Source organism: Erpetoichthys calabaricus, chromosome 17 (genome assembly GCF_900747795.2).
Source record: "Erpetoichthys calabaricus chromosome 17, fErpCal1.3, whole genome shotgun sequence".
In the NCBI taxonomy this organism is placed as follows: domain Eukaryota; kingdom Metazoa; phylum Chordata; class Cladistia; order Polypteriformes; family Polypteridae; genus Erpetoichthys; species Erpetoichthys calabaricus.
The window spans coordinates 18,570,379-18,585,545 of NC_041410.2; the positions used below are offsets into that span (position 1 = coordinate 18,570,379).

Sequence of the window (15,167 nt, forward strand, 5' to 3'; positions counted from 1 at the left end):
ATCAGGTGGTAATTTTCTACTGGATGACATAAAAAGCTTTGGTATACTTAAGCTAATTTTCTTATTTGATTTTTTTTTACAGAATAGTTGCAATTTTAGTTTGCCACCATTTTAGATCCCATGATCCTTAAGATAAATATAATTGCAAACAAATTAAATAATGCCCTAGTCAGAGACCTAGCACAGCTTAGGATATTTTTGTTGCTCATTACTTTCACTATTTGAAAAAAAATATTCTTTAATTATTCATAAAATTTCCAACTGAGAAGCAGCATGAAGAAATATTAATCCTAACCAGAAATAAGGAAATAAATAGTTGGCAATAAACTTACTTTTTCTCATTGCCACTGCTGGGACCAGAAGGCAGCCTGAGGTAGAGGTAGAGCTTTTCAATATCTGAAAACTTTTCAATGTCTTGCTGTAAAGCAAAGCAAAATAACAGTAAGGAAAAACAAGCACCACTTAAGAAGACACGAATTATCAAATTTTATCTCTGTTATGTTTTTTTCTGGCATTATTTCCAGGAATCCATTCCATTGATCCTAGCACTGCAAAGAAGGTAAGAATTTATCAAGAAAATCTTTGATAAAGTTGAACCAGCACAATTCTTTCTGTTAAATAATAAAACTGAGCCTCTAAATGTCAGCTTTTCAGGAAGCAAGAATGGGTCCCTACACAACAGTGCTCTCTGTACAGTACAAATGATCACCTACACACCAAAATAAAATTCAGATCCAAATTAGCCTTTAATAAATCAAGTACAGTGGAACCTCGGTTTGCGAGCATAATTCGTTCTGGAAACGTGCTCGCAGTCCAAAGCACTCGTATATCAAAGTGAATTTCCCCATAAGAAATAATGGAAACTCAGATGATTTGTTCCACAACCCGAAACTATTCATATAAAAATGATTAATACAAAATATAAAGTAAAAATACATAAAACAAATTAACCTGCACTTTACCTTTGAAAAGAATCATGGCTGGTGTGAGTGAGTTTCTAAACTCTTGTGGGATTCTACCCAACGGGACGACACGCAGAAGAGCGTCCCAAAGCAATCACAGTCTCCTAGCGCTGTAGCGGTTCGCCGTAAAAGCGAATCCGAAAAGAACGCAGACATGCTATAAGTGCCTGCCGTCGATGGGTGATACAAGGAACATTATAAATGTGCGGGACACAGTACTACTTGGCCACGACCCTGCCTGACTGCTGTGTCTGTGCATAGGAGAGTGGCAGATCCCGCTACAATAAACAACCGCGCTGCTGCTGTTTCAAGCTGAATAAAGCTGGTGTTGCTAAAGTACTGAGACTCAGCTTCGTGTTTTGGGGTGCAAGACGGGGACTTGCACGTCACAGCACGCACGCGCGCACGCACACACACACACACACGAGTCACAATGCTGTAGTAAACAGTATATGCTTGTACGGATGTTGACTATATAAGTGAGGCACGCCGACTCAGACGGAGAATAGGAGACAATTGCCCACAATCCCGCAGCGAGAGAGAGAAGAACCATCAGCTCAGTTGTGATCACATGACACTCAGCAGACAAAGCGTATACATACTACTCGTATTGCAAGACCTCGCTCGTTTATCAAGTCAAAATTTATTACAAATTTTAGCTCATCTTGCAAAACACTCGTAAACCAAGTTACTCGCAAACCGAGGTTCCACTGTATATGAAAAAAAGAGTGAAAGTATTTCATAATTTAATATAACATGAAAGGGAAGTTTGATAGATGAAACTGAAAAATCAAAGAGAACGAAACATAGTTTAAAAAAAAAAACCTTAAAAGGTACAAAAAGGCAAAAAAACAAATCCCTGAGTAAAGCCTCTAACCCAGACTCCCCTCCATCGTAAGGCTACTGCTCAAGAAACATTGCTAGGTAACAGATCCCAATGGGAAGGGTCTTCGTGTGCACAGCCACAGCCGATTCCTGATAGATGCCAGTTGGGAAAATAAAGTGTATAAATGGGCACTCTGCTTTGACACCACAAATAAAAACAAAGTGTTCCACTTCTCACAATTCACCACTACTTCATGCAGCAATGGAAGGAATGCCATGTAAGAGATGTCCAGAAATAGGTGCAACTGCAGTGCAACTCTTTGTAGAAATGGTGAAGTGGGTACAGTTTAGTTTTGTTCACCAGGGTAAAACAGATTCAAATCAAATTGAAGAACAGCATCTTACTAAGCTGGCAAAATGAATCTGCATCTTTTACAAACAATTCTAAAAGTCTGGAAATTTCAGAATGTCAAGGTGGAAAATAAAGACACTGACAGACTAACCTCTGCTGAACAACATGCTGGTATTAAGATTACAGGAAAGACAGACCATGTACATTGTCTTGGGTTAAGAATGGGCATCATTTCAAACAAGGCGACGTAATCCACAATCGATCTTTCACTCAATATGCCATTTATCGAGCTGACACTTTTATTCAAAGTGATTTACAAATCAATTTTGTAGTACAGGAGGATTGAGTAAAATCTCTGTGAGTCACTACATAGGGTACCATTTACATTTTCTCAAGAGAGCAATAAAAGTTAGTCCTTTCTGTGGTACCACAATGTACTGTGTGGCATGCTCTATCATAATAATGTGTTATGTGCCAGCTGCCTACTGAAATTGTATACCTCATCAGTCTCTCTCTCCACCTCAGCTTCTTTCTTCATACCAGTTGGCTGTTTATCTTCACATAAAAGAGCCTTCCTTGCCTTCTCCCTTCTTCAGAAAATCTGCATATCAAAATGATTATTCTCATCTTACTCCTTTTCACCTCAGATTCATCCTTGGATGGCCTCATCACGTTCCCATAACTCTGGGACTAAATGTTGTTTTAGATGAGAGATGTGGATGATATTTCCCTCAATGGTACGATGCAGGCCGTGTGGCGTAGTGGCTAATGCAGTAGATTTAAAGCCTCGTGGCTGTCAGTACAATTCCTGCTTCTGGCTATAACTTGATCAACTAAAGCTATGCCCACACTACTACATTTTTGTTTAAAAACGCAGATATTAGTCTCCATTTTCACCCTCCATGCACACTATCCTGGCATTTTTAATAACTGAAAACAGAGACATTTGAAAATGCTTTCCATAGCCAAATATTTCAGAAAATGCTGTCTCAGCGTTGCAGTGTGGATGGGAGAAAAAAAGTTTTGAAAACGCAGACTTTAAATGAGCTCTGATTGGTTTGTGCTTATTACGTTGACGCTTCCCTGAATGGATCTTGCTCATTACATTTTCTCAGCTGCTTTGCTCAAGCATTACTCTCAACAACAATTCCACTTCATCGTTAGCCCAAACAGAACAATCTGTGTTTTTGTTTTCGTATTCACCATCCCAGTTGTCTGTGTGTAGCGGTGTATATGCCCAGTGAAAGTAAATGGCTACGTCACATGCGTTTTCAGTCACTTTAGTATAGGTGGAGATGCTTTTGGAAGTGATATGTAAATGCTAGTTTGGATGGAGATTGTATTCTTTTAAAAACACCATTTTTAATTAAAAAAAAAAGTGTGAATGCAACCTGTGCTTCCAAGGATAAAGGAGTCAGCCAAACAAATACAATTACAATAACAACAAATGGGGGAGTTTATAGACATGTGAAGGTTTTCAGTGTGGGTTTTAGAAAGAAAGATGTATGATACAAGAGAAAATTAATTTTTTGTTAATATGTGCCCATATTAAATATATTCTCTATCACTTTTTATTAATTAAAAAATAAATATTGCTTGCTTAATACTATCAAAATTGTAGTTCAAATATAATGTCAATGCAGCATGACCCAGTAAAAAAACATAAAATATGTTAATTTACAATATTTCTTTGTGGTGATGTGGATTAGGCGTCCATGGCAGTATGCAGGCTTTTGTTAAAAATATTAAACTCTGGCTCAGGACGTTGGGGGGCGGGGGGGAGGTTTGGTGTAGGCACTTGTGGTAGCATAGCCAAGTGGCCCTGGGGTACAATGCAATCAGTTCATCCAGTTTCCTCATTAGTGCTCAGGGAATCTCCTGGAAAGACAGAAGAAGTTGAATTAACAGGAAGAACAGAAAGAAATCAGTGACAGAGAGGGTGCTGCAGAGTTGAGGCTTAGCGGTTAGGGAATATGCCCCATACGGAGTAGTGGTGCTCTGGGGGTAAATTCACTTCTGCTTCTTTATAGCATTCAACAGCTCTGAGAGACAGCAGTGGGAGAAGGGAGCAGGGTCCCTGTGGACTCCAAGGGATGGTGATGAAGACACAAGCCAGATGAAGGTTGGCCATGCTTCCCTGAAGGTGTCTTCTGCTGATGAGCAGAACATAAAGGTGAACAGAGATCGACACAGATTTGGAAAGACAAAACTGAGGTTTATGGTTTCTAAAGCGACTCATTCTGACTGTATTTTAACCTGGATTTTGGATTCTGGATAACACACACTTAAGAAATATATTTATGATTTTAACCTCCACCAGAACACTGTTTTTATGGAATTATTTATTTATCAATTATGGACTGCACTACACTTTTGCAGATTGTTTGGACTGTGTTAAATAAAAGCCCTGAGCACTATTGAAATTACTCTTGTTATAATGTGTCATCATTAGTCCTATTCCTTGTTGGTTTTGGGACTAGTGATGTCATGGGTTCAAGGATTAAATGTCAGCTGCGTGCAACCTGAGCATCACATTTTTTAACATTGGCTTTGCAACAAGAATAAGTAGGTGGGTTTGCGTAAAATGTAACAGCACCTATTGTTGTTGCTTGTCAGAATGTATTAAATAAGTTGGCTCCCAGTGGACCAAATTCATTGAAGCTTGGTACACTCATTTTTGAAGGCGATTGGTTGAGAAATTTCAGTTTTCATTGAGGTATCTGAAATACAGCACACTGTGATTCGAGCTGGTGAAGCAAAACATGTGGCTAGCAGCAAGCTCCATGAAATTATCACAGCTTGTGTCTTTCTTACAGCAAAGTGTGTAAGTGAACTAATCAAGAAGGTGATATCTGCTAAGCATAAAGAAAATGGCAGAAGGCAGTTATATGATATGAACAAGAAGAATGATAGCTGCGGCATTCACCACACATCAAACACCTGCTGGTAATTCATGAACTACTAGAACTAGAACCTTGATCTTGGGAGGACCATAGGTCTGCATATTTCCTAATCTATCTTAAAATAAAGAAACATACTGTGTGACCTCAATTACTTTTTAACTGTTTCAAATGTACCTCAAGAGAGGTATTTTAACTTGTACAGATTCCATTTTTACACATCCAACATCTCCTCCTGATAGTTTAGCAAATTCCCAATATAAGTTAATGAAATGGAGGCAGAGTCAGGAATGTAGCTCGAAATTCACTGTCACCTTAGCCTCAGACTTCAAAACAGACTTTCACTCTCCACTGAGTACTTCTACCCATCAGTTTTCTTAACACTCTTGTCCAGGGCAGGGTCAGAGGGAATGGAGCCTATTCCAGCAAGCATATGGTACAAAGCAGGAACTATCCTTGGACAAGGAGCCAGTCCATTGCAGCCACTGGGTACAGACAACTAGCCATAAGACATCCTCCATCCATCCATTTTCCAACCCACTAAATCCGAACACAGGGTCACAGGGGTCTGCTGGAGCCAATCCCAGCCAACACAGGGCACAAGGCAGGAACCAATCCCGGGCAGGGTGCCAACCCACCGCAGGACACACACAAACACACCCACACACCATGCATCAATTTCACAAAATTCCTACAGCACTACTTTTTAGTTCTAAACAAATGGGATCAATGAAAAATGCAAGAATATAAAACAAAGATAAAACAATTGTAGGTTATGCTGTTATACAATCACTGCAACAGCCCCATTTGTGAATCAATGCCTGTGAATATCTGAGCGGTTTGCCTGCATTTCAGCTCAAAGCTCTCCCTGCATTTGAACAAAGAAGGAGGCCTCTCCAGCATGCCAAACCATTCTTTAGCAACACAGAGCTAATAAGCTAATAACCCAGTGGGAAAGTCTGACAAATTAACAAGCATTTTGGTAATTATTACTCTACAGGAACAGTAAGTTATCAAAAAAAAAAAAAAATCTGTGACTAGTGTTTTTGGTGCTAGCTAAGAAAAAAGCATACTCAGTAAAGTTGTGATCTCAAATTTCCAAAGTTTCCTTATTGCTAAAAGGCTTCACCAAATTAATTATTTCTCTGAATTTTTTGTTATTTTAATGATACTGTCTGATACACAACTAGGATGGAACACAGCAACAATGACTTCAGTGGACATCACCCAGGGAAACAACACTGAAACAATGGCCAGCACAAGCTGGCCTACATGAATCAGAGTGAAAGCACAGGGGCCACAAGGGGGCAGCATGCCCTGTATGTGTGTTGGTCATTTGGAGTAGCATTTGCATGGTGTACCAGCACAAAACAAAGATAGACATGCCTGGGTGGAAGCATGTCATGGTTCCCCCCTTGTCTCAGTTGTGGATAGAGATGCTTTACTCTCTCTGACTAACGAGAGATGGCGACAAGGAAGAAACGAGACAGGCAATACTTTCCATTTTTCCCTTTCACCCACACTACCCCAGCATTTTTGACCTCCTTAAACAGGTATTGTGTAAAACGGTCTCCAGACCCATATATTTTGAAAATGTTAACTCAGAGTTGCAGTGTGGATGGGTGAAAACATAGAGATTGGAAGACACAGACTCTAAATCACACTCTGATTGGTTTGTGCTTATTACATGACACTTCCCTGATTGGATCCTGCTCATTACAACATCTCATTTGCTGACTGGTCGCCCTTCACAGAAGAAAACCACATTCCAACATAGCAAACACTGAGGAGTTGCTTTCCATGGTGCTTGTTATGTCACTTAGCTGTATGTATTTAGGTTTTATACAGTTTAAATGTTTCATATATGTGCAAAAAGCAAAAAAACTTACCAGTCGCTACCTTTTTGTGATAAATCTGTGGCATGCAATATAATCATCCCTTCAAGGATTTATTTGCCGAATACTCAATATTCAATGTATGCAAGCCTAGTGTAGGCGAACGGCTACATTGTACGTGTTTTCAGTCATTTTAGTAGTGAGGGCATTGCCTTAAAGCAAATTTTGAGTTAAATTTCATAGACATTGTGCTCTGCATGACAGAATTCTGTCTGCTTTTCTTATTTTAGAAAAGTATTTTTACCTCCTTGACAATGCTCAAATCCATCCATCCAACCACTATCAAACCTACCTAATCCATTTCAAGATCACTAGGCCAAGAGCCTGTAATGGTAATGATTGGCACAGTGCAATAGTTAACAATGCATGAACATGCTTAAGATCTAAATTGGTTCTCATTTCCCATTTACACTTTTCCTCTTTTACTGCAACATACATCTAGTCTCTAGATTCATAAGGACTCATGAAGAAATTAATGTTGAAATTCCTGGACTGAGTGACATGTTTGAAGTGTGATGGATGAACCAGAGTCAGAGCCAGGATGCACCCAGTTAGTTTCCTTTTCTGTCTGGGACACCATTTATAACAGATGGTGAAGAAGGGAGGTGCGTCACTCCCTCTTCCGGCAAAGGAGGCAGCTGTTGCATCCAGGACTGGCACTCCCCCACTATATATACACACACACACAAGATGATAGCATTCCTTGTGGAAGGTCCCCCTGTATGGAACACGCAGGGCAGAATGGGAGTTGTGGTCCCATAGAGCCATCCTAAAGGATTCTGTGGGGGCCGCCCATGGGAGCTATCAGCACATAAATGCTCTGTCCCAGGGTGAGACAATGAACAGAAGAAGTTGGATTTAAAAATGGTTTCGACACCCGAGTTGAATTTAAAAGCGAGCACTCCACTTTGCACAGGGGTGTTGGAGTCAGGAAGAAGAAGACAAAGTTCACTTGGGAGGAGTGGAGAAAAGGAAAAGAAAAAAGAAAGACAAGAAATGAAAGCGGTATTGGGGAAGACCCTGTAAAAGGTGCTTTGTTTAATAAAATGGCTGATTTCCTGTGTAGTTGTGTCAAGGGGTTGGGGCTCAGTTAAACCCTTTAGTGTCCACAGGGTCACTTTAAAAGGTCTCCAGTCCTCTAAATACTACTGGTTTCTCAAGACTGCAACCATTGCTACTCCACAGTAATGAAGTACTCCAAATTCCTTGCACCATTTGTCAATCTACTTAAGTCACCTCTCCAAAAAACTAAACACTGCAATAAAACAATCGCCCAGACAAAAAACACTAACCAAAGTAAAAACACTATAAAAAGAAATATGTGGTGCATCCAACTCTCATACCTTAGAAAGGTACCAAAGAATAGTTACTGTATCAAGAAAAATGTACCAGTTGACCAGAAAAAAGTCTAAATACTATAACTGGGAATTCTGCCTACTACAATTATCACTGCTTCTGAGACTATGTTCATTGCCACCAATGAGTTATTAAAAGCTAGACTTCAAAACCAAAGCAGGATGTGTACATTACTCAAAAGAAGGAAAGTGTGCATTCCCTTAATATACATTTTAAACTTTTCTTTGTTTTGATGTTCTAAGGGATCCTAGGTCTCATTTCATACACTAAGAAAACCCCAGTCTGGAAGGGAACCAACACCGAGTTACAGTGAAACATTCTGACAGACCACTAACCCATCAAACTGATGCTTTGGATCCTTCTTTACTAAACCAAACTAAAGATACATAAATAAAGGAATCCAAAACGGCAAGCCTGGTGCCAGTTTAAATGAAAGACAAACTTCAAAGGGTTTATAGACAACGATCAAGAGGAGCAAGAATAATTTACATTCTGCCTGAGTAGATGGAAATAGGAGACAGATTTTGCTGCAGGCAGGACTGTGCACCCAGTCTGGAAGAAAAATACACCAAATGTATGAAGATGAAGACAGCAAGCATTGTTATACTAGCAAGCACAGAAACTGGACAGGGAAAAAGTTCATTTGAATACATTTTTTAAAAATGATCTAATGAAGCTTGTGAAGTATTTTTTATTCCTTCGTTTAAATTAATCCCTATTTCAATCCCCAATTTAAATACTAGAGAAATTAATTTATATTTACATTTGACAACATGATCTTTCAAACTGCAAATAGCTATTTCTCAGATATTGGGGTGTCAATTTATTTATTTATTTATATAAATAAATAAAATGTATTATGCCCTTTCATTCACTCATCCATACATTCATTCATTTCTAGAACGAATTTCCAGGTTAGGGTCACTAGGAGCTGGCCTCTATCTGAGCAGCACTGGTCATAAGGCAAGAACCAGGGAATAGTGCCAGTCCATTGCAGGGGTCACACACAAACGTACACTTATTCATACTCTGCCTTTTTAAAGTTCCCAAATAAACTAACACACATGTTTAATATATCTTTAAATTTCTCTAAATATCTTTTATATTTATTTCGTTGAGACGGGTGTGTGTGAAACATAGTTAGGTCCATACATATTTGGACAGAGACAACTTTTTTCTAATTTTGGTTCTGTACATTACCACAATGAATTTTAAATGAAACAACACAGATGCAGTTGAAGTGCAGACTTTCAGCTTTAAGTCAGTGGGGTGAACAAAACGATTGCATAAAAATGTGAGGCAACTAAAGCATTTTTTAACACAATCCCTTCATTTCAGGGGCTCAAAAGTAATTGGACAAATTAAATAACTGGAAATAAAATGTTCATTTCTAATACTTGGTTGAAAACCCTTTGCTGGCAATGACAGCCTGAAGTCTTGAAGTCATGGACATCACCAGATGCCGGGTTTCCTCCTTTTTAATGCTCTGCCAGGCCTTTACTGCAGCGGCTTTCAGTTGCTGTTTGTTTGTGGGCCTTTCTGTCTGAAGTTTAGTCTTCAACAAGTGAAATGCCTGCTCAATTGGGTTAAGATCAGGTGACTGACTTGGCCATTCAAGAATTTTCCATTTCTTTGCTTTAATAAATTCCTGGGTTGCTTTGGCTGTATGTTTTGGGTCATTGTCCATCTGTATCATGAAATGTCGCCCAATCAGTTTGACTGCATTTAGCTGGATTTGAGCAGACATAATGTCTCTGAACACCTCAGAATTCATTCGGCTGCTTCTGTCCTGTGTCACATCATCACTAAACACTAGTGTCCCAGTGCCACTGGCAGCTATGCACGCCCAAGCCATCACACTGCCTCCACCGTGTTTAACAGATGATGTGGTATGCTTTGGATAATGAGCTGTTCCACACCTTCTCCATACTTTTTTCTTGCCATCATTCTGGTAGAGGTTGATCTTGGTTTCATCTGTCCACAGAATGTTTTTCCAGAACTGTGCTGGCTTTTTTAGATGTTCTTCAGCAAAGTCCAATCTAGTCTTTCTATTCTTGAGGCTTATGAGTGGCTTGCACCTTGCAGTGCACCCTCTGTATTTACTTTCATGCAGTCTCCTCTTTATGGTAGACTTGGATATCGATATGCCTACCCCCTGGAGAGTGTTGTTCCCTTGGTTGGCTGTTGTGAAGGGGTTTCTCTTCACCATGGAAATGATTCTGCGATCATCCACCACTGTTGTTTTCCGTGGATGTCCAGGTCTTTTTGCGTTGCCGAGTTCACCAGTGCTTGCTTTCTTTCTCAGGATCTACCAAACTGTAGATTTTGCCACTCGTAATATTGGAGCAATTTCTTGGATGGTTTTTTTTCTGTTCTCACAGCTTAAGGATGGCTTCTTTCACCTGCATGGAGAGCTCCTTTGACCACATGTTGTCTGTTCACAGTAAAATCTTCCACATGTAAGCACCACACCTCAAATCAACTCCAGGCCTTTTATCTGCTTAATTGATAATGACATAACGACGAACTTGCCCACACCTGCCCATGAAATAGCCTTTGAGTCCATTGTCCAATTACTTTTGAGCCCCTGAAATGAACGGATTGTGTTCAAAAAATACTTTAGTTGTCTCACATTTTTATGCAATCGTTTTGTTCACCCCACTGAATTAAAGCTGAAAGTCTGCACTTCAACTGCATCTGAGTTGTTTCATTTAAAATTCATTGTGGTAATGTACAGAACCAAAATGAGAAAAAAGTTGTCTCTGTCCAAATATTTATGGACCTAACTGTACAAATACACACATATACTGTACAGTCCTCACACATTGCTGCTTCATAGTACCAAGGAGCTCAGTTTCAGGTATGGTCTTTTTCTGTTTAGATTTTCTCTACTAGGTTCCCCATGATGTGCATGTTGATAAGCTGAAGTCACATAACACAACTTTTTGCTGTGGGATCCATCAGATTTGATAATCACAGTTGCCGATTTCGTCACTACACCATGTCAAATTACCCAACTGAAAATCAGAACCCATGTCACTTTTACAGACCGAGTGCCAGTCTTCTCAGCACAGTCATGCTTGGCCCCTTTTCTGATAGCCAATAGTGCAAAGCTGGCACTGTACAAAGGCTTGAAAGTTTCAAACAGTTCAGCAGCAATTTTTGCCTTTAATTCTTTTTTCTTTTCTGTTATGGTATGTACAATATTAGACATCGGACAGAAAAGGTTCTCTTGCCATAGCACCCGTTCATAGGGTTAATAGTATGGCACATTCAGTTGCAGTCTTTGTTTTTTTTTTTTATCTCCACCCTGTTTTAGTACATAAACCATGAGACAGGTAAGCTTTTCTTCTATTTGTGAGGTTCAAAACACATGTGCTCGTTATTCCTCATCGGTACATTCTATGCACTGTATTTTCAGAGGAGGATTCATTGGTTGTCAGCTCTCCAGCATACATAATCCACCTCACTGACCAATAAGAAAATCCAACTAGATGCAGACTAGCTGGCCTCAGTCAGTGGATAGGTCACATAGAAGACTGGCTTCACAAGAGCATGTTGTTGACAGCCTTCAAATGGCTACGGTTATGTAAATGAAGGCTGCAACTAAAAATTGCTGGAAAAGCCATCTAATGTGACATAGCATTTAGTCTCATCATCTACTCTACATTGTTCTTGTTTGAGAATATGTTACGACTATTCAAGTGTTCTACCAGAGAGAAAAAGGCATAAAGAAAAATCTTTCAAATGGCAGATGAAAAAGCTAGCACTTTAGCTGGGTTGTATTATGGGCTTTTAAAACCCCTTTTAAACACTAACTTTCCAGCTACAAAAAGAACTACCCAAAAGGATCAGGAGATGGATGTAGTCAAAAACATTCAAGCAAAAGTTGAGATACCGGAAGATGAAAATACACAGGGTGAAATAAACAAACACTGAATCCTAAACTGCACTGAAAAGTTACTAGGAGATATAGAACAAAGAAAATTCTATGTAACATTTCAAGGAAATATCCCCAATCCCGTAAAACATCATGCGTAGCCCTAATCTTTTCAACTATCGTATCGATACCATTACATAACATGCACTTAGAGCCTATATAGCATGTAGCATCATTTTTTCCAACCTTTGGGTTGTGGTGTTATTGCAGGGGGGCTGTGGTGGACCAAGGATAAAATCCCATCACCCCTCACCATTCCGACGATGGCACTTGATTCACAGCAGCAGCACTGCAGGTGGATTGTAGCCAATCCTGGTTGACATCCCCAACACCTGTTCTGACAATTGTGCTCAAATCATAAAGGAGGAAAAGAATTGACAATCACGCTTTATTCATCTAATCACTCTGACACTCTGAAGATCACACAGCACCCCCACCCAACCCACCTGGTTTGACAATCACGCTAAATTCCCACTCTCCCTGCTCAGACAATTGCACTAAATTCACGCAGAGGTGATCAGGTGTGGGCAGCAAACACAATGTGATGGGAAAAAGTGGGTCATGACACTACAAAGGTTGTGAAACACTGGCATAGAGTAAAAGAAGATAGTTCTCTTAATGGCGGCATCCACAATATAAAAAAACACAATTTTAATTTTCAATTTGTGTTTTCGAAAAGCATTCTAATAACTTTCAAAGTGGTGAAAATGTATTCTCCATATAACTAAAGCCTCCTAGTCAGCAGGAAAGATACAAAATGATGCAGAGACAGGTCAGAAATAGTCATTTAAAAATAATTAATTAATAATGTTTTTTTTTTGTTTAATCTGACTGGCTTCAGCATGTCTCTGGCACCCATAACTGTACAAAGTCTGATGTCTGGAGAAAATGCGGACAGGAACCTCTGCAGATATTTTCTAGATCCATGACATTCTTAGGTGTCTTATGGACAGCACTCTTTAATTTATATCATAGATTATCCATCAATTTGAAATCCAAAGACTGCTATGGCCTATGGAAAAAAAAAAAAAAAATACAGTGCCTTCAGAAAGTATTCACACTCATTCACGTGTTTCACATTTTGGCCCAGGTGCATCCCCTTCAATTGATCATCATTGAGATGTTTCTATAACCTGTTTGGGGATCACCTGTGGTCAATTCAGTTGGTTGAGCATTATTAGAAAAACCATGTGCCTGCCTATAGAAGGTCCAAAAGTTGAACAAAAACCACACAACATACAGTTAAAGGAATTGCATGCAAAGTTTAAAGAAAGTACTGTGTCGAGGCACAGATCTGGGAAAGTCTAAAAAAGTTTCTTACCACTGAAAGTCCCCAAAGAGCACAGAGGCCTTCATAATTTTTAAACAAAACAAGTTTGGAACAGTCTTAACTCTAGCTGCCCAGCCAAACTGAGTAATCGGTGAACAAGGGCCTGGGGTAACAAAGGTGATTAAAAAATCAAATGGTCACTCTGGCTGAGCTCCAGAGAACCTGTATGGAGATGGGAGAATCTACTACTACCGCACTCCACTGATTTGGCTATATGACAGAATGGCCAGGCAGAAACATCATGGTGTGTTAAAAAAAAAACACACTTGGAGTTTGCAAAAAATCACCGCAAGGTCTCTGGACCACAGATTATGTCAAAGGTTCACCTTCCAACAGGACAATGACCCAAAGGAAAAAGCAAAGACAACACAGGAATGGCTTAGGGTTAAACGCCATAAATGTCTTTGAGTGGCCCAGCCAGAGAATCCAATCTTGAATCCAATCAAATATCTTTGGAGAAACCAGAAAATACCAGTCCACTGATGGTCTCCATCCAGCCCGATAGAGCTAGAGAGGATCTGCAGAGAAAAGAGGCCAAATTCAGGTGTGTGAAGGTCATAATCTAGGGCCGTCAACAAAGTATTGAGTAAAGGGTCTGAATGCTTGTGTCAACGTGGTATTTCAGTGATTTATTTTTAATAAACTAGGGGGCTCTGCCCCCTGCTCACTACACTCGCCAACCCTCGTGCGGGCCCTACGCACTTTCTCCGTCTTTCAAAACTATTATCGCTAACAATTCGTCACGTTGGTTTATTATATATGCGAGCGTGATCTTTTGGATTCATATAGAAATCCAAGAAAACTTCTTTATCTGTGTTTTTCAGATAAATTTCGTGTGAAGTGTGATACTTTTGGACGTATGGATTTGTATCCATTATTGGCTGTAGAATTTCTAATATGTCCGATCGTTTAACTCTTTTGATTCTATGTTGCATTGCTTCTCCTTGTAGTAGCTCTGTCATATCACCTATGCCCATATATTCGATCTGTTTTTGCTGTTCCGTTATTTCACCAAGTAATAATTTCCGTTTGTTAGCAATAATGCGATCTTTACTATCAGTTTTTTGAGACTTTCGAATTTTATTACTTTCATAATCTCTAACCTGCTCTGCATGTGTATTGCGGCAACGTTTTTGAACCTCTTTACGACATTCTACTTTGTCTGCTACTCTTTGTCTTTTCTTCACCTACTGTTTGTCTTTTACTTCCACCCCCGCTTGGACCTGTTAGGTTTTCAGTTCATCTCTTGGCACAAAGTCTTGTCTCGCAGGACATGAAATTATCTCTCTGAAAAAGTCTCGTCTTGTCCCAGTATTTTTTTTATATAATAGAGAGACTTGCAAAAAATTCTGAAATCTTCTTTTCAATTTGTCATTCTAGGCTACTGGATATTGCTTTAGAAAATTAAATAATTTTAACTCAAGGCTGCAAATGTGTAAAAACTGAAGGGGTCTGAATACTTTCTGAAAGCACAGCACTACTTTATTCTTAATTCTTTCTTTTCTGTGTCTAAGATAACTGTCATGGTGCAAGATCCACTTGCAATCAAGTTGCTGCTTCATGGCAGAAGCAACCAGTTATTTTAGCCAGTATATCCTAATATGCAA

The 15,167-nt window shown here is 39.4% G+C and overlaps 1 protein-coding gene across 1 annotated transcript in view; it reads right to left on the reverse strand.

Moving 5' to 3' along the window:
- The window catches only part of LOC114667589 (DNA-binding protein RFX7), a 149,833-nt gene that overhangs the window by 30,825 nt on the left and 103,841 nt on the right, over positions 1–15,167 (reverse strand). The window contains exon 3 of the mRNA XM_028822950.2: positions 333–418. Coding sequence (XP_028678783.1) covers positions 333–418 — 86 coding nt within the window. The remainder of the gene's footprint in view (positions 1–332; positions 419–15,167) is intronic.